At 61.4% G+C, this 18,917-nt stretch overlaps 1 protein-coding gene across 3 annotated transcripts; it reads left to right on the top strand.

Moving 5' to 3' along the window:
* Positions 1-1,213: 1,213 nt before the first annotated feature.
* On the top strand, positions 1,214-17,406 carry PLCB3 (phospholipase C beta 3). 3 transcript variants are annotated; one of them, XM_065937623.1, is made up of 31 exons: positions 1,214-1,467; positions 4,756-4,833; positions 5,093-5,161; positions 5,251-5,391; positions 5,611-5,690; positions 5,795-5,848; positions 5,941-6,016; positions 6,118-6,218; positions 6,755-6,921; positions 6,995-7,141; positions 8,029-8,269; positions 8,471-8,555; positions 8,631-8,817; positions 9,567-9,772; positions 10,626-10,722; positions 10,802-10,886; positions 11,153-11,277; positions 11,606-11,760; positions 11,840-12,001; positions 12,586-12,685; positions 12,771-12,875; positions 13,095-13,186; positions 14,452-14,617; positions 14,707-14,742; positions 14,855-15,047; positions 15,616-15,757; positions 15,854-15,930; positions 16,093-16,182; positions 16,273-16,330; positions 16,631-16,725; positions 16,808-17,406. In XM_065937623.1, the coding sequence occupies exons 1-31, from the start codon at positions 1,369-1,371 to the stop codon at positions 17,100-17,102; spliced, it is 3,804 nt and encodes a 1,267-aa protein (XP_065793695.1). In that variant the 5' UTR covers positions 1,214-1,368; the 3' UTR covers positions 17,103-17,406. The 3 variants fall into 3 exon arrangements, with proteins under 3 accessions (XP_065793695.1, XP_065793696.1, XP_065793697.1); XM_065937624.1 differs by having other exon boundaries at positions 16,631-16,717; XM_065937625.1 differs by lacking the exon at positions 1,214-1,467 and adding an exon at positions 3,539-3,661.
* The last annotated feature ends 1,511 nt before the right edge of the window (positions 17,407-18,917 follow it).

Below are 18,917 nucleotides of genomic sequence, written 5' to 3' on the forward strand. Positions count from 1 at the left end.
GAGATAATAATCACACCCACAGGGCCTCAGCCACAGGCTAGGAGATCTGTTAGGTTAGAGTCGGTGCCCAACATGGTGGCGATTTTGAGGATGGCCAGTGCCAGGCAGGGTTCCCCTTGGGGGTCTGAGAGCCTGGGGCAAAGGCAGCCTATAGGGCTGCCTCCTCCTTGACTGACCCCTTCTCGCCCAGAAACAGCTCTGTCTCTTTCTGGGTTTCTAGGTGACTTGGCTGGCCCCTCTGGATGAGTTCTACTTTAAACCTGCTGCTGCTACTGCCTCTGTATTGGGGGGGCTCCCACAGGGGCCCCCAGGCAGGAGCCCCCCCAGCCAAGCCCTGTGGGAGGGGCTGTAGCCCCCACCCATCTCAGTGCCCATGCGCCTTCCAGCTCAGGTCCCTGGCACGCCGCAGATTTCAGGGCACCTGCTGTGGGCCAGGCGTGGCAGAGCCCCTCCTCAACCCTCCTAGTTCGTGGACACCCAGGAGGCTTCTGACCCCTCCAGGCAAAACGACCAGCTGTCCCCTTCTCAGTTTGCAGTCGGGAGCCCCACAGAGACAGGTTCCAGGCTGAGCTGGGGGGTGGGGGGTGGGTTCTGCGGAACAAGAAGGGCGCTGTTCCAGGGCTCGCTCTACAAAGCCAGGGTACTTGGGTCCTCATGGAGGCAGCAGGCGCCGGGCCTCCCCGGGCTAGGGATGGGGGGGAGGGCGCCTGCGGCGGGAGGCCCATTAGCTGGCTAATTGCTCCCAGGGAGGGGGACCGAGCTGCTGCAGGCGGGGGTGAGGCAATGTGAGGGCAGGGGGGTGGGGGTGGGGGTGGGAGTGGCTTTTCCAGCACTCAGCTAGACGCTGCAGGAGTGGGGTGGAAGGCAGGTCTCTTCTCCCTCAAGCCCAAGTATTGCTCTCTGGTAATACCCCCGCCCCTGCCCCTCAGAAACCTCAGTGGGCTGACCCCAGCACCGATCTTCAGCAGCGCCCTCTACACCCAGTCCCCCTAGCTGCACTCCAGTCCCTAAGCGCCCTCCCTCCACCCCGGGCCGGTTCAGCTGAGTTCCCCCAGCGAAGCACCCCAGTCCAGGCGCGGCCGAGCCCCATCCCTCCTCTGGCTGCAGTCGCCGCCCCGGCCGCCAGGGGGAGCCGACGCGAGGCGGGCCGGCCGGACGCGGTGGGAGGGGGCGGTCCCGCTGCGGCCCCGCCCCCGCCCCGCCCCGGCCGGGCCCCGCCGATTCTCTGGTCTGTCCCGGACAGACTGGCGGGCGGGCGCAGACGCCGCCGGGCCGGAGCGGGCCGTGCGGGAGCGCGCGGAGGGAACAGCGGCGCCGTCGGGTCCCCGTCGGGGCTCCGCGGGTCCCCGACCCGCCCCCGGCCTGGCTATGGCGGGCGCCAGGCCCGGCGTCCACGCGCTGCAGCTGGAGCCGCCCACCGTCGTGGAGACCCTGCGGCGCGGGAGTAAGTTCATCAAATGGGACGAGGTGAGTGCAGGGGCCCCCTGCTCCGCCCAGATCCGGGGACTCCGTCACGCCTTCTTCGCCAGACGCCGGGGACCCCCGGCCCAGACTGGTCTGTTCACCGCGCCACCCCCATCCCAGCCTGGCTGCGCTCCGGAAACTTGAGTCCCCAATCGTCCCCGAAAGGAAGACTTTGTCCCCCACCCGCCCGTCCAGCCCCTCTTCTGCGGAAAATTTGACATTTATTCCTTGGCTCGGAGATTTAGAACCCCAATAAGTCCTAGCCCCTGCTTTTTCAGTTGTCCTTCTCACCTCTCCCTGCCCGTCTAATTCTTGTTCCCCCAACCCTGGCCTGGTCACCAGACCCCTGCCCGGCACTGGACGGTCTGGCTCAAGAACCATGACCCCCACACTGGCTTAGCGTACCCCCATTCTGACTGGGTGCCTTTGGGACCCTGCCCTTCCCCGTACCCTAGTTTGAACATTCTTCTCCATTCATCACTTTTTCACCCTGTTCTGGCTGGCACCCCTTTGCCCTGCTTCTGGATCCCAGCCCAGCTCCCCGCTCTGGTGGGAGTACCAGGTCACCCCTCCTGGAGACTTTGCCCCCCAAGTTCCTCCACCTCGGGGGAACTTTGCTCACCACTCATTAGCACCGGGACTTTGAACCCCAATAAATCCTGGCCCCCCTTTATCTGACCTGCCCCTGGTGCATCCCCGAGGCCCCGCTCCCACCTGCGACTTGGCGACGGGTCCTGCCCCTCACGCTCGTTTCCACAGCGCCCCCTCCCCTGCCCCCTGGGCCCCTCCTCGCCGGCCTGAGCTTCCTTGCTGCTCCTTCCCAGCCAGGCCAGAGGCCTGGAAGACTCCCGGCTCCTTTCCGGCTGGGTGGGGCGGGTAGGCGTGAGAGCTGGGGGAGGGGCTGGGGGCGTGGCCTGAGGTTACAGGTGTGCCCTAGAGGGTGTCCCGGCGCCCCTGGGACTAGGGCAGACCCCTCCCCCCAGGCCTGCTTGAAGGGAAAAGTTTCTCCTTTTCCTTACTGTGTGATAAACCCAAATAAGGAAGTGGGAACAGGGAGAGGGCCCTGGGGGTGGGGTGGGGGTTGCTGACAAGGACTTGGGGCCTGAGAGGCTGGGGCTCCCGCTGCCTTTGAAGACCGGCCCCTGAGGAGGGTCAGAGGGAGGCCCTGGGGGCAGTGCCCCCAGAACTAGCCCCTCCTCACACTACTGGGGGCCCCTGAGCCCCAGGGCAGGGTTGGCAATCCCAGAGAAGGGCGGAGGGTGGGTGTCAGCCCAGTGAGGTGGGGAGGCCCAAGCCCCACCCCAAAAGTTCCCAAGCTGCTGTCCCCTCTGCCTCCAGCTCAGTCTCCCATCTTTCCTAAGCCAAAGCCTGAGATGGGCGGGGCTAGTGCAGTCCCCATCCTCCCGCAGATGGAAACTGAGTCTGGAGAACAGAGGCTAATCCCAGGCCTCACGGTGGCGTGGTGGCTGAGGCCAGCAGCTGGGAGTTTGGCAGAAGTCCTGGTTCCCTGATTCCCAAACCTTGGGACTCGGGAGCCATACTTGTTATTGTTGTTCATTGCTCAGTCTTGTCAGACCCTCCATGGACTGTAGCCTGCCAGGCAAGGGATGTCCCAGGCAGGAATACTGGAGTGCATTGCCCTTTCCTCCTCCAGGGGATCTTCCCGATCCAGGGATTGAACCCACATTTCCTGCATTAGCAGGTGGATTCTTTACCGCTGAGCCACCAGGAAAGCCTCTGGAACCATATTAGTAGTGTTAGTCGCTCAGGCATGCCTGACTCTTTGTGAGCCCATGGGCTGTAGCCCACCAGGCTCATCTGTCCGTGGAATTCTCCAGGCAAGAATACTGGCATGGGTTGCTCCTCCAGGGGATCTTCCGGACCCAGGGATCAAACCTGGGTCTCCTGCATTTCAGGCAGATTCTTTACAGTCTGAGCTACCAGGGAAGCCCTGGAGTCATACTGCCTGCATGCACGTCTTGGCTCCTTTTCTTGACCTTAGGAAAGCTGCATGGTCTCTGTGTCTCAGTCTTCACACATGTAAAATGGGAAAACAGTAGCGCAAACCTCATAGGATGTTAAGAGAACTAATTGAGCTCCTAGATAGCGAGTGCTTCAACCTGTACCTGGCAAGCAGAAGGGAGGGTGAGCTGTCGTACTGACCACCGGTGAGCAGTAACTTGGGAGTGGCACCAGGGTGAGTCGGGGTCTTCTGTTGGCCTGGGGCATGAGAGTTCTGGGCTTCCCTCGTGGCTCAGTGGTAAAGAATCCGCTTGCCAGTGCCTGCTAATGCAGGAGATGCGAGTTCGATCCCTGGGTCAGGAAGATCTCCTGGAGAAGGAAATGGCAACCCACTCCAGCATTCTGGGCTGGAAAATCCCACGGACAGAGGAGCTTGACAGGCTACAATCCAAGGGGTCGCCAAGAATCGGACACCGCTGAGCAACTAAACAACCACAGGAGAGCTCTGCCAGTGGCTGCTTGGTCACTTGGGCCCGGGCTGAGTCTGAGCCTCTGGTGACACCACCCCCTCCCCACCGCTGCTCGTCCTGAGTCACACAGGGTGGCTCTTCTCGGAAAGGGAGCCAGTGCACGCTTCTGCTGCCCTCCCACCAGCCAGGGCTGTTTGAGTGAGGGCTGAATTCGCTGTCTGGGCCTGAGGGCAGGATGAGTACCTGTCCAAGGGTACTTAGTCTGTGCTGTAAGATGGCTGGGGTGAGCCTCGAAGCTGTGGGGCTCCAGTGGGTGCAGAGTGGGGGAGTGATGGACTTTGAAGCCAATGTAAGGGGTGGCTGGCTGTCCTGGGGACCCGAGGGACACAGAGGACCATGAGGGTCAGGCTTCCAAACCCTCTTTTTTCATTCCATAAATATTCCCAAGGGGGGCTGTGGGGGCTTCAGTCACCGGGGATCTCTCGGACCTTACGAGGAAACAGCCCAGGGTTGGGGTCTGGGGAGGCCTCTCCAAGGAGGCGGATCAGATTTCGTGGGTAGAGAAAGAAAGGAAGATATCCCTGCACGGGAACAATGATGCAAAACCTGGAGATGGGGAATGGATAGTTAGTGGTCCATGTGGCAGAGTCTTAGGGCAAGAAGGAGGTGGGGCTGGGAGGGGCCTCAGAGTTCAGCTCTCTCCTGAGGACCGAAAGGAGCACAGAGGACCTGTGGGCTGGCTGAGCCGTCATCTTCGCTCACTGGCAGAAGGATTGGAGTGGAGGGGCCCAGGGTTCCAGGGACCAAACCCGGGCAGCAGCCCTCCCTCCCTGACCCCTGCCATCCGCCTCGTCCCCAGGAGGCCTCCAGTCGGAACCTGGTAACCCTGCGTGTGGACTCCAATGGCTTCTTCCTGTACTGGACGGGACCCAACATGGTGAGGACGGCGCTGGCGCGGCTTGCTGGGGTCCAGGGCCCCCCACCCCAGACCCCCAACACCACCCCCTGGCTCTGCCCTTGGGGGCGGGGCCCCGCTGCTGCCTGACCTCTCCCCCAGTTCCCAGGACAGGAAGTGCTAAGAACAGGGGCTAAGGCTGGGTCTACAGCAGGGAGTGAGCGCTCCCTGGCCCGGGTGGGGAGCTTGGGGCTCCCACCCTGGAGCCTCTCAGACCCACCCTGGCATCTGGTCTCCCCAGGAGGTGGACACACTGGACATCAGTTCCATCAGGGACACCAGGACGGGCCGTTACGCCCGCCTGCCCAAGGTGAGTGATGGGGGGCCCAGGTAATGAATGGGAGTGAGGTAATGGGGGAGGGGGACAGCCCTCTTCACCCTTGGCTCTCACCTACTCAGGACCCCAAGATCCGGGAGGTATTGGGCTTTGGGGTCCCTGATGCCCGGTTGGAGGAGAAACTGATGACAGTGGTGGCTGGGCCAGACCCGGTGAATACAACGTTCTTGAACTTCATGGCCGTGCAGGATGATACAGCAAAGGTGGGCTGGGATCGATGGCTGGGCCTGGGGGAGCTACCGCCTCAATTGTTGAGTTAGCCATCACGTAGTAGGTACCTGCTGTGTACTAGGCTGTCCTCTGCCCCTTTTTAAATCATCCTCTGACAAAGTGGTTTTTAAGCATTTCCCGTGGATCTGACAGTGGCTGAGCCAGCCCGTCTGTCCCCCACTCACCCCCTGCCCCGGATCCTGACCCCTCAGGTCTGGTCCGAGGAGCTCTTCAAGTTGGCTATGAACATCCTGGCTCAGAACGCCTCCCGGAACACCTTCTTGCGCAAAGCGTGAGCCCTGGGCCTGCCCTGGGGTAGCGGGGGGCAGGAGTGCATTGGGGGGCGTTTCAGGTGGCTGTTGTCCCAGGGCGTGACCCTCCCACCTGTCTCCCCAGATACACGAAGCTGAAGCTGCAGGTGAACCAGGATGGACGGATTCCAGTCAAGAAGTGAGCACCCCTTTCCCTCCTCAGCATCTCCTTTGCTGTTCCAACCTTGGTAACCTTTGCCCCACTGACCCTAACCCCTCCCATCTGCTCAGCATCCTGAAGATGTTCTCAGCGGACAAGAAACGGGTAGAAACTGCGCTGGAATCCTGTGGCCTCAATTTCAACCGAGTGAGGGCGCTGGGGACAGGGGTTGGGGGGTGTCACAGTGGGCACCTGCTCTTTGAGGGCCGGCTGTCCCTGGCTTCTGACTCTCCACTCCTGGCCCCTAGAGCGAGTCCATCCGGCCTGACGAGTTTTCCTTGGAAATTTTTGAGCGGTTCCTGAACAAGCTGTGTTTGCGGCCGGACATTGACAAGATCCTGCTGGAGATGTGAGCAGGGCTGACCTGCCTACCAGCCCTTGTGTGTTGCGTCTGGCCTCTGCCGGCGGTGGTGTCCCTTCCAGTCCCAGGAGGGGAGGCGGAGCTCTTGGGGGTCTCTGTGTGCTGGGCTGTGGCTGTGCTCAGGGCTGCCTGGGGCCCTGCTGTGGACAGTTCTGTGCTGACCCTTCTTGGCCAGGGCTGCTCCTGAGACAGCAGGAGGTCCCCCGCGCTGGGGACCAAAATGCATTGGCTCAGATGTATCGTGGGTGATGCTGGAGCTGAGATTGGGCCCAGGAGCTGCAGGCAGGCATGGTGTGGTGGGCCAAGCCCTTGGTGGCTTCCAAAGCCATTACTGATACTAGTGCCGGCACCAACTGGCCAGGAAAGCGGATGGGGAAACTGAGGCCCAGAGGGGCTGAGACTGGCCCCCGTCCCCATCAGAGGGTTCTGGAACTAGGTACCAACCTTCTGACTCCTCCCCAGGTGAGGGTTTGAAACACGGGCTGGTGAGGCTCCAGCCTAACACGGCGTCCCGCCCCCTCCAGAGGTGCCAAGGGCAAACCTTACCTGACGCTGGAGCAGCTCATGGATTTCATCAACCAGAAGCAACGGGACCCGCGGCTCAACGAAGTGCTGTACCCACCTCTGCGGCCCTCCCAGGCCCGGCTGCTCATCGAGAAGTATGAGCCCAACAAGCAGTTCCTGGAGCGAGGTGAGCCAGCATGGGAGTTGGGGGTGAGGTGGGAGGGCCCCCCCGACCCTGCTGACCCCACCCTGCCCCCCAGACCAGATGTCCATGGAGGGCTTCAGCCGCTACCTGGGAGGTGAGGAGAACGGCATTCTGCCACTTGAGGCCTTAGATCTGAGTGCAGACATGACCCAGCCGCTCAGCGCCTATTTCATCAATTCCTCGCACAACACCTATCTCACGGGTGAGCGCACCCATCCCAGCGTGACATCCGCCCTCTGGTCCTGAGACTGCCTCCCTCCCTTTGGGGTGGCCCATGCTGGGGAAGCACGCTGGAAATAGTGAGCCTGTCCTGGGGAGCGAGCTTCTCTGCATGGGTTTCCCCGGTGGTCCACAAGATTTCCCCAGGGGAAGGGTTGAGGCCTGCACCTGCCCTGTGAAGGACTGCCTGTGTATGTTGGGGGGGCGGGGAGCTGGGTCTGGAGACCCAGCTGGTGCTCTTAAGCTGAAAGGAGGCCACGAGGTGGGGTGGGGCAGGGTGGGGTGGGAGTTGGGTCAGGTATCCATGAGAGGGACCCTGAAGGCACAGAAAGAATGGAAGGAATTTGCACTGATCCTGAGTGAATAGGAAGGCTTCTTTGCAAGGTGTTGAGAAGGGGGAGGTGACCTGGTATGTTTTTAGAAGGATGACGCCTGGTGCTCCGCAGAGATTGGATGGGAGGTGGGGAGGGAGGAGGTGACAGAGGCTGTTCCAGGGCAGCTACTGTGGAGGGAAGAAAGGGAAGCAGGGGCCGTGGGGGTGTTGGGTATAACTCCCAGTTCAGGCCAGTGGGATGGGGGTGATGGGAGTTCATCTGAGAGAGGGTGAGACCTGGAGGTGGAGGGCCCCACCTGTCAGCCAGTGCCGGTGGGTGCTGACTGCCTGGCTTTGGGGCTTTGGGGAGAGGTGATGCCGGTTCCACAGTGAGTCAAGGCATGACCAACAGCTGACCAGACAAATCGAGCCCAGGCAGGGCCTCCACCCAGGCTCTGTGTCCCTGGCGCGGCCCCACCCAGCTCAGCGCAGGCCTGGGGAGGAGGGCGAGGAGCCAGGCTGGCCAGGCACTGGTTGTGATGGAGCCTCATCCCCAGCGGGGCAACTGGCCGGAACCTCGTCGGTGGAGATGTACCGGCAGGCGCTGTTGTGGGGCTGCCGCTGCGTGGAGCTGGACGTGTGGAAGGGGCGGCCGCCCGAGGAGGAGCCATTCATCACCCATGGCTTCACCATGACCACGGAGGTGCCGCTGAGAGACGTGCTCGAGGCCATCGCGGAGACTGCCTTCAAGACCTCGCCCTACCCCGTCATCCTCTCCTTTGAGAACCACGTGGACTCGTGAGTGGGACCCTGATCCCAGCTTGGGGGAGTCCCCGTGGACCCAGGGACAGCCACCTCACCATGGCACTGTTGGATTGCTGCTGTGACCTCTGACCCTGGGAGAGAGCGACCCTTTTGGTGACCTTGACGGCCTCTGACCCACTCTGGGGACTTCAGCTGCACCCCAGGAACCTCTGACCTCTGACCTTGGCCCCACAGGGCGAAACAGCAGGCTAAGATGGCCGAGTACTGCCGCTCCATCTTTGGGGACGCGCTGCTCATCGACCCCCTGGACAAGTACCCAGTATGCGGCTCGGAGCCGGGGTGGGGCATGGGGCTGAGGGCGCCCAGCAGACGCTGACCTGTCCATGCCCACCAGCTGGCCCCGGGCGTCCCCCTGCCGAGCCCCGAGGACCTGATGGGCCGCATCCTGGTGAAGAACAAGAAGCGGCACCGACTGGGCAGCGGCGTCCCCGACAGCTCCGTGCGCAAGCGGCCGCTGGAGCAGAGCAACTCGGCCCTGAGTGAGAGCTCCGCCACCACCGAGCCCTCCTCGCCCCAGCTCGGTGAGATCCTGGCCTGACCTCCGACCCCAGTCCCGACCCTAAGCCCCCAGTTCCCTGAGCCCAGCCCTCCCTGGGGACGCGCCTTCTGCCCCCAACCTGACCTCCCCCATCTCGAGACGCTCGCCACCTGTCGGCTGAGTATGGGACCTCTGACTCCTGACCCCAGTGGGATGTGGTTGACCCTCCTGACCCTCCAGCTCACACCTCACAGAGGTGTGCCCCCTCAACCAGGTTGTGCCTCAGGCCTCTGACCTCTGACCTCAGTGAACCATCTCTCTCCTGACACCACTTCTGAGTGTACCCTCCCAGCGGGTCCTCATTTCAGTTCACCCTGGACCCCTCGCTTTATTGAGGTCCCTCTTCCATCTGACCCCTGACTGCTCACCTCCCTAAGCCCCCTCACGGGGTGTGGCCCTAACTGACCCCTGACTTGGAACCCCACCTTATTATCCTTTACCCCCATTGTCAAGACTGTTGTATCCCAGTTCTCACCCTTCTGAGCCACCCTACCTATCTACCTGAGTTACATCTCCCCGGAGTTATATCTGTACCATGACCTTTGACCCCTCTACACTACCACTGGGTTTGATCCCATTCAACTCTTGACCTCCCCCCTCTCCCCAGCCACGCTGCACTGAGAATACCCCTGGACTCCATGAGGCAGCTCTGCACCCCCCGGGCCCGACCCTTCCTGGCTCCTGAGCGACTGTGTGCCTTGACCCCCGACCCCATGGCCTTGTCTTCTGTAGGGTCCCCCAGCTCTGACAGCTGCCCAGGCCTGAGCAACGGGGAGGAGGCGGGCCTCGAGAAGCCCAGCCTGGAGCCTCGGAAATCTCTGGGGGAGGAGGGTTTGCAGCGGGGCCCTGATGCTCTTGGACCTGCCTACCGGGAGGATGAGGAAGAAGATGAGGAAGAGGAGGAACAGACGGACCCCAAAAAGCCAACCACGGATGAGGTCAGGCCTGCGAGCGGGATGAGGGGGCGGTGGCATGCCTTCACTTCCCAAGTGGGCTGAGCCCTGACTCTGCCAGGCACAGCCCTGAGTGCTGGGTCCGCCTGCCCTCCCAGAGTTCACGTGCGGGGTGTGTGTGGAGCGGGGGAGGGTCTTAGGTAAACAGGTGTGGAAGCCAGTGTGAAATTGTGTTTGGGATCTGAGCTGGGAGGGGTGAGTGAGGGTGCAGAACCAGGGTGAGGAGTGGGAGTTGGACCTCGGCAAGGATGTTGGGTGAGCGGACTGAGTAAGGGGGACTGTGCAAAGGCCCTGTGGCAGGGCCAGAGAGTGTGGAGGAGGGGGGACGCTGAGTTCTGGGGAAGGGAGGTGACAGGAAAGGTCAGCGCTGAGATGGGGTTGGGGAGGGGCCCAGAGTGGGGGGGTGTGGGCAGAGGTGAGCGAGCTCAGGTTGCAAGGCTTGGGGACCTTGTGAGGTACCCAGGAGGAGGTGGCGAGGCGGTAGCTGGAAATGAGAATGGGGGTTGGAATTTGGGGGCTCACCCTCATGTGAATAATTGAACCCCTGAGGTTGGCTGAGGAGTTCCAGCTTCCAAGGATCAGGGGGGCAGGCGGCAGACCGGGAAGGTGGGGTCCAGGGCCCGGTCAGCAAGGCCCAGAGAGAAGGTTGTGGGGCGCATGGAACTACGATGGACAGGCCGTGTTCGAGCTGGGGTCTTTGCTAGGAGCCCCTGGGCAGTGTGATTGCAGGGCTGGGAAGAGGGTCGGCACCTCCTCTGTGGTGCGGGGGCAGGTGAGGGAACTTCCAACTCCTGGCTGGGGGGCACGGAACTGGTGACCCCGCGATTGGGGGCCACAGGGTACCGCCAGCAGTGAGGTCAACGCCACTGAGGAAATGTCCACGCTCGTCAACTACATCGAGCCTGTCAAGTTCAAGTCCTTCGAGGCTGCTCGAAGTGAGTGGGGTGAGAGGTGGGGGAAGGGGAGGCAATCGGGCTCTGCCAGGCCTGATCCCCTCCCACCTCCACCCCCCAGAGAGGAACAAGTGCTTCGAGATGTCATCCTTCGTGGAGACCAAGGCCATGGAGCAACTGACTAAGAGCCCCATGGAGTTTGTGGAGTATCCTTCTGCGCCGGCAGTCCGGCGGGCCGGGGCGGGGCTGCTCACGGGGAGGCAGGCTTGGGTGGTTCTACCCCTCCTGACTCTCTAGCACCCCTGTCTGGGTTGGGAGTGGGCCTGGGAGACTGCCCAGGGCCTAGGCTGAGAAGTGGGGATTGAGGGGCAGCTTGAGCCAAGGCCGGGAGGTGGGTTCACGGGAGCCGAGGATGGGCCTGGAGCACTGAGCTCAAGGCAGAAGGCCTGTGGTCCCTGACTGTCAACCTCAGATACAACAAGCAGCAGCTCAGCCGCATCTACCCCAAGGGCACGCGCGTGGACTCGTCCAACTACATGCCCCAGCTCTTCTGGAACGTGGGCTGCCAGCTCGTTGCACTCAACTTTCAGACCCTGGGTGAGTGCTGCCCTGCCTTGACCTTTGACCTCTAGCCCCCAGCCTCACTAACTTCTGCCCCCTGACTCTGTGGGTCTTGACTGCAGGGACCTCTGACTCCAATCCCAGATCCCCACATCCAACAGAGACATCGTTTAACCCTAACCCCTGATCTTGGTTGATGCTAGACCTGGCCCCTTGTCCCGTCTTCCCAGAGTCTGGATCCTGGATGCCATCTGATCTGATCTGAATGACCCCTGGTCCCCCCACTGCACTGCACGCAGTGTCCATCCTGACCCCTGACCCTGTTCCACCTGATGACCCTTGCCCTCCCGTGTCGCTCCCCTAGATGTGCCGATGCAGCTCAATGCGGGTGTGTTCGAGTACAATGGGCGCAGTGGTTACCTACTCAAGCCTGAGTTCATGCGGCGGCCAGACAAGTCCTTTGACCCCTTCACCGAAGTCATCGTGGACGGCATTGTGGCCAACGCCGTGCGGGTCAAGGTGGGGCCGGGAAGGGTGCAGGCCAGGGTGTCCCGGGTCGGGACTTTTGAGCAGCCTCCTCACCCTCCTGGACCCCCAGGTGATCTCGGGGCAGTTCCTGTCGGACAGGAAGGTGGGCATCTACGTGGAGGTGGACATGTTCGGGCTCCCCGTTGACACGCGGCGCAAGTACCGCACGCGGACCTCACAGGGGAACTCATTCAACCCCGTGTGGGATGAGGAGCCCTTCGACTTCCCCAAGGTGAGCCCCAGGCCTGCCGGGCTCTCTTGGTGGGGGAACAGGAGCACCCTGTGGTCGGGGTCAGAGGCGGGGGTGCCGAGGCTAGGCCTGTCACCCCAGGTCCTGCTTGTCTGCGCGTCAGGCTGGAGCCCCCTGCCCTCTGTGGGGTCAGGGTCGGGGGGCAGGAGGCTGAGACGGAAGGAGGTCCCGCAGCCCCCCGGGGGCACAGCCCACCCCCTCTCCCAGGCAGGAGGGACTCGCCGCAAGCTCATCCCAGCTTCTCCCCGTCTCCCAGATGGATGGGCCTGCTGAGATTGCGGCCTCAGTCTCAGATGCGTGGCTTACTCTATGTGCTAAGCTGGCAGTGACCAGACCCTTCCCGCCATAATGATGCCTGGAGGGGGTCTGTCTCCCTGTCCTCTGGACTCAGGGCTCTGGGGGACTCTGGCCACTTCTGGCCAGGCTGCGGAGGTGCAGGTCCACCATTGGCTCAGGGCCATGGTGACTGATGGTCTGTGGTCAGGTCACGTGGTCCAGGGGCCCACTCTGGATGGTGGCCTTGCTGGCCATGGTCAGCTGCGGCTCAGACCAGTCTGGGCCCTCAGGTGGTGCTGCCCACGCTGGCTTCGCTGCGCATCGCAGCCTTTGAGGAGGGGGGCAAGTTCGTGGGGCACCGGATCCTGCCTGTCTCCGCCATCCGCTCAGGTGAGGCCATCTGGGCTCTGGGCAGTTTGGGGGGCACAGTGTGTGGGGACCTGTGCTCAGCCCCCTTGCCCTCCCGCCCTCCCAGGGTACCACTACATCTGCCTGCGGAACGAGGCCAACCAGCCGCTGTGCCTGCCAGCCCTGCTCATCTACACCGAGGCCTCCGACTACATCCCCGACGACCACCAGGGTGAGCCACAGGGGGTGGAGGAGCAGGGCAGGCCAGGCAGGGAGGGTGGGGACAAGGACACCGCCAGGGCCTGGGAGTGGCTGGGACTGGTGGCCCCAGGTGAGTGGTAAACAGCTCTGAAGGTGGTTTTGCAGTCCCTGCATGAGACCAGAGCTGGGGAGGGTGTGGGCCTGGGGGTTTTGTCTCTGAGACCCTTGCCCTCTGCCGCTCCACCCGCAGACTATGCAGAGGCCCTGATCAACCCTATCAAGCATGTCAGCCTGATGGACCAGAGGGCCAAGCAGCTGGCTGCCCTCATTGGGGAGAGCGAGGTGAGCCAGGGCAGGTCAGGGGCAGGCATAGTGATGCCTGGAGGGGTCTGTCTGCCTGAACTCTTGACACGCAGGAGGCAGCAGGGCTCAGGCTCACCTGGACCCTGGGGGTCAGGGTGGGGGAGTGGTCAGAGCTGACCCTTGGGCCCAGCCCTGGTGGGGAAGCACCCTGCAGCCTTCTCCGCTCTCCTCCATCTGCACCGCCCATGCCAGTCCCAGCTGGCGATAGGACTCTTCTTCCCGAGGGGCCTGTTCCCTGCTTACTGCCAACACCAGCTTCATGGGTTCACCCACACTTGTCCCTTCAACCCTGGGCTCTACCTCCAGTACCCTTCCCCCACGCTGCATGGCTGGGGCTCCTGGGCTCTCTCATTCAGGAGGCTCAGCTGCCTGGGCTTACTCCGCACATTTTAAGGAGGTGGAAATCCCTTCTGCATGAGAAAGGCCTTCGGGACTATCCAGGGCTAGAATTTTTCTGGCTGCTGGCAGGCTCAAAGCCAGGGTGCAGAGTTCAGCCGCTTCACCAGGGCAGTTGGAAGCCCTAAAAGCTTTTCAAGCCTGGTCCTGGAAGCCATGAGGCGGCCGTGGCTTCTGCGGGGAGGGGTCAGGAGCAGAGGCTCGCCGCACATCTAGGCCCGGTCCCCTGGGGACCTGCGGCAGCAGGGAAGAGAGCCGGCTGCCTGGAGTTATTAGCGGGAGAGACTAGTGCCCCCTCTGCGGTCACTTCCTTCGTTGATTTAATCAGGAGCTAAGCATCGAGGAAGATGAGCAGCTGTGGGCAAGGGTGGAGGGGGACTCAGAGACAGGAGGGAACTTGGGGCTGGGCCAGGGCTTTCCAGAACAATCTAGAAGTTCCTAACCATATGCAGTAAGGCTTGGCATCCTAGAGACATGATCTCACATTCTCGTCCCCATGCCCCACGTGCAAAAGGGGGTTAGAAATGTGTATCTTGTTCTCATGAAGTTATTCTCACAGCCCCACATGACAGATGAGAGGAGTCCAGGGCCACGGGCTGAGGGAGGTTGTGAAGGGCTGAAGAGTCTAGAGAGGGGGAGTTCCCTGGTTGTCCAGTGGTTAGGACTCTACACTTGCACTGCTGAGGGCCCGGGTTTGATCCCTGGTTGGAGAACTAAGGTCCTACACAAGCCTCATGGTGTGGCTCCCTTCCCCCAAAATATTTAAAAAAATAAAAGGAGGGTCTGGAGAGAGGAGCATTTCTAGAACGAGCATAGAGCATTCTACTTTCTCCACCCCGCCCTCGCAGGCTCAGGCTGGCCCGGAGACAAGCCAGGAGACCCAGTCTCAGCAGCTGGGGTACCAGCTGAACCCAAACCCCACGCCCAGCCCACTGGACACCTCCCCACGCCGGCCCCCAGGCCCGGTCACCTCCCCCACCAGCTCCTCCATCAGCTCCTCCATCAGCAGCCCAGGTAAGGGGTGGCCTGGGGGTAGGCGGAGGGAGGGGAATAGCTCTGTGCTTCTCCAGCTTCTCACAGCCAGCCCTGCCTCTGCTTTCCAGGTCAGCGTGATGATCTCATTGCCAGCATCCTCTCAGGTAGGGGGCGGGCCTGTCCTGGGGGCAGGGCTACTTCTGGAAGGAACTGGTGCTCCGGCAGGGGTGGTCTGCCCCAGCCCAGCCCAGCCCAGCCCGCCTTTGCTGTCCACAGAGGTGGCCCCGGCCCCACTGGACGAGCTCCGAGGCCACAAGGCCCTGGTGAAGCTCCGGAGCCGGCAAGAGCGAGACTTCCGGGAGCTGTACAAGAAACATCAGCGGAAGGCTGTTGCCCTCACACGCCGGTTGCTCGACAACCTGGCCCAGGCCCGCGCGGGGAGCAGGTGCCGACAGCGGCCCAGTGTCCTGTGAGTGTCCCGCCTGCCCATGTGTTTTGTGCGTGGATGTGAATATGAATATGAATGAGGGTTTCTGCACTAGGTGGGCATGGATGGATGGCCCAGGGTTGCCCTTTTGACCCCCAGGAAGGAGGTTTGGTGCAAGGAAGACAGAGAACTCTGGGTCCCACCCTCTTTGCGACCCCATGGACTATACAGTCAGTGGAATTCTCCAGGCCAGAATACAGGAGTGGATAGCCTTTCCCTTCTCCAGGGGATCTTCCCAACCCAGGGATCGAACCCAGGTCTCCCATATTGCAGGCGGATTCTTTACCAGCTGAGCCACAAGGGAAGCCCCTTTCCGCCAGGAGGAGATACCTTTTTTGAGGTCCCCATAAGAGCATGTTTCCAGGGACTGTTGCCCAGACAGGCTCCTAACATTTGCGTGGAGCTAATGGGCCTCCTCCTTGGCATAACCAATCCCACTTCTCTGGGCTGGTATCTATCACTGCCAGTGGGCACCTGCTCTGTCCCCCTGCCCTCCCGGCCCAGGTCCATGTGATGACCTGAATATTATCCAGAGGGGTTCTCCCCACAGAAGCGGGGAGGATGAGAGGGCAGAAGAGGAAGAGGTGAGCAGGTATCAAGAGTTCCAGAAGAAACAGGTGCAGTGTCTGCTGGAGCTGAGGGAGGCCCAGGCGGACACAGAGGCGGAGCGGAGGCTGGAGCACCTGCAGCAGGTGAGGGGTGGGCGGTGTGTGGCGGGGGGCGGGCAGAGCCTGCGCTAGGACATGCCTGTCAGCCCAGGGTCACCTGTCGGCCACCTGTGTCTGTAGGCTCAGCTGAAGCTCAGGGAGGTTGTCCTGGACGCTCACATGACTCAGTTGAAGAAACTGAAGGAGATAAACGAGAGGTGAAGGCTGGGATCTCGTGGGTGGAGAGGGGGGTACTCCCTGGTGCCACGAGGTGGGCAGAGACACACACACACACACACACACACACACACACACACAGACACACACACACACCCCTGTCCTGCCATTGACCCTGCCTGTTCTCCCACTGGCTCCTCCAGGGAGAAGAAGGAACTGCAGAAGATCCTGGACAGGAAACGCCACAACAGTATCTCAGAGGCCAAGACCAGGGAGAAACATAAGAAGGAGGCGTAAGGGCATGGGGGCTGGGAGCCAGTTGCGTGCTGGGCAGGCCGGGCGGGTCCCTGGGCGCTGAGCGCATCCTCCTTGCTCCCGTGCAGGGAACTGACAGAGATTAACCGTCGGCACATCACTGAGTCGGTCAACTCCATCCGTCGGGTGAGTGAAGCTCAGGTGCCACCCTACCCACCCCTGTTCCTTCAGTCATCCTAAACCAGTATCCTGGGTGCCAACCTGGTGCTCCGTCGCCCTAGAGGGGCTTTCAGATCCTTTCTCTGTGGGTCTGGAACATTTGCTGTTAAAAGTCATCTCAGGACCCTGGTCACACAGCCCCGGGAACCTTCGCCTCCTTGCTCAGAAAGAGGGTCTGCCTGACTTCTATGCCCACACAGAGCCCTGGGGCCCGGGCCCCTCCCTTAGAGACCCTTGTGTGAACCCTTGCCCCCACCACACACACAGCTGGAGGAGGCCCAGAAGCAGCGGCAGGAACGCCTTGTGGCCGGGCAGCAGCAGATCCTCCAACAGCTGGCGGAAGAGGAGCCCAAGGTGAGGCTGTAGGTGAGGGGCAGGCAGGCGGCAGGTGGGCAGAGCACTGGGTGGCCTGGCCTGGCCTCTCTGACGCTGCTCCTCCTGCAGCTGCTGGCCCAGCTGGTCCAGGAGTGTCAGGAGCAGCGGGAGAGGCTGCCCCAGGAGATCCGCTGGAGCCTGCTGGGCGAAACACAGGAGGGACTGGGGGACGGGCATCTGGTCGCCTGTGCCAGTAACGGTCACGCGCCTGGGAGCAGCGGGCACCTGCCTAGCGCTGACTCAGAGAACCAGGAGGAGACTACAAAGCTCTGAACTGGCTGAGCAAGAGGTGGCCACCAGGCCAGGGTGGGCGCTGGGAGGAGGGCAGGAGGCTAAGACACTAAATGCTCTTTTTTTTCTTTAACTTTTTATCTTTAGAAATTTTATTTTTTTAAACCAGGGCAAGCACCCCACACTAACTCCCTCCTTTTACCCCCCTGGAGCCCCATTAGTCCCCAGCCCCTCCTTCCTGCCCTCAGTCCTAGGGAAGGTGCTGGGTGGGTCACTCTGGGCCAGTAGGGCCTCACCCCCATGACACCCACACCCTAGAGTGGGAGTTGTCTCCCTCACTTCCCCAGGGAACAGTGGGTGGAGCCTTCAAGCTCCGGGAAGTCACATTCTTTCTCTTTCCTTTGGGTATTTTTTTTTATGTGAATAAACGTGGATTTCAGGGACCTTGTGTGCAGTGTGGTTTGGGGTGGGGCAGTACTGGAGAGGATTCTGGGTCCTAGATCTGGTTCTGCTTTTTCTGGAGCCTCAGTTTTCTCATCTATAAAATGGGCTTGTGGACATTGTGGGTCAGGGCCCCAACAAAGGGTTTTGAGACATCCTTGCCCAGGAACTGCCTGGAGGTTTTGCCAGTGACCTGACATCAGAGGCCGTCTGGCCTCCCCCAGGCTTTCCCGCCTCTCTGCCCTCTGCCCTGGGCTCTCAGTCTGCTTCCCCCACCCCTTACTCCGGTTACTTTTCTCCCTCCTGGGCTCTTGTCCTCCCGTCATAGAGGCTCAGGCCTCTGCTTCAGGAAGCCTCCCCTGCCCCCTCTTCCTGTAGCCTGATATGACCCAAGCACCCAGCATCTTCCACCGAAGCTGCTCTTGGTCACACAGGCAGTTGATTCTGTTATCAGAGGATAGACCTGCTAGGGGTGCAGGTGGGCAGCTCAAAACATGCCCAACATCAGGGGACCCAGGCTCTCAGCAATAGACAGGAAGTAGATGGGCCTAGAAGTGACCCTTGGGAAAGGGGGCGCTGATGGTCACAGAACATGCAGGGGAGACACTGCATCCCCCTCCCTGTGAGGGAGATGTTATGCCTGTTTTGCAGATGAGGAAACTGAGGTCACAGCTAAGTCAAGACATCCTGACCTGGAGGCAGGGGGGCCATGGACCCTCTAGGGCAGACTGTCTTCGGCCAGCCTGGAGGACCTGCTCCACGCCTCCCCCTCCTGCCCTGGGACAGTGTGGAGTGGCAGAGACCCCGAAGCGAGGGTGCGGCTGGGTTCTACAGCAGGGTCAGGCTGGCACTTCTTCAAGGCCTCTCCCAGCTTCCTGGCGCTTCCCGGGCTGACTGCCTGCCTCCTCCAGAGGAAGGCAGCCTCTTATCTGGGCTTATCTCCTGCCAATTGAGTGTTTTCTTTCTTTGTTTTTGCTGCAGCCTCAGGCAAACAGATGGGGTGGGGAGGCCAGAGAACAGGGCTTCCAGAGCAAGGCCTTCCCTGTTTCTGCAGTCAGGCCTTGTCCTAGCTCCACATCTGCCCCATCTAGGCCCCTCAGCAAGCAACTCCCATCTTCCTGACTTCACACATAAAACACTATACAGTCCCCAGGTCCTCAAAGACCAGGCTCAACTCCAAACTCCTGGGTGAAAGTGAAAGTGAAGTGGCTCACTCCTTTCCAACTCTTTGCAACCCCTGCAACCCTGTGGACTGTAGCCTGCCAGCCTTCTCCATCCATGGGATTCTCTAGGCAAGAGTACTGGAGTGGGTTGCCATTTCCTTCTCCAGGGGATCTTCCCAACGCAGGGATCAAATTCGGGTCTCCCACAATGCAGGCGGATGCCTTAACCTCTGAGTCACCCGGGAAGCCCCTAAACTCCTGGGTATGACATTCCAGCTCTTGAAAAGCCTGGCCTCTGTAGCTCCCCCATCCTTCCATAGGTCTGCTATTTCCTCTACTGGAAA

This window comes from Muntiacus reevesi, chromosome 5 (genome assembly GCF_963930625.1).
Source record: "Muntiacus reevesi chromosome 5, mMunRee1.1, whole genome shotgun sequence".
Lineage (NCBI taxonomy): Eukaryota > Metazoa > Chordata > Mammalia > Artiodactyla > Cervidae > Muntiacus > Muntiacus reevesi.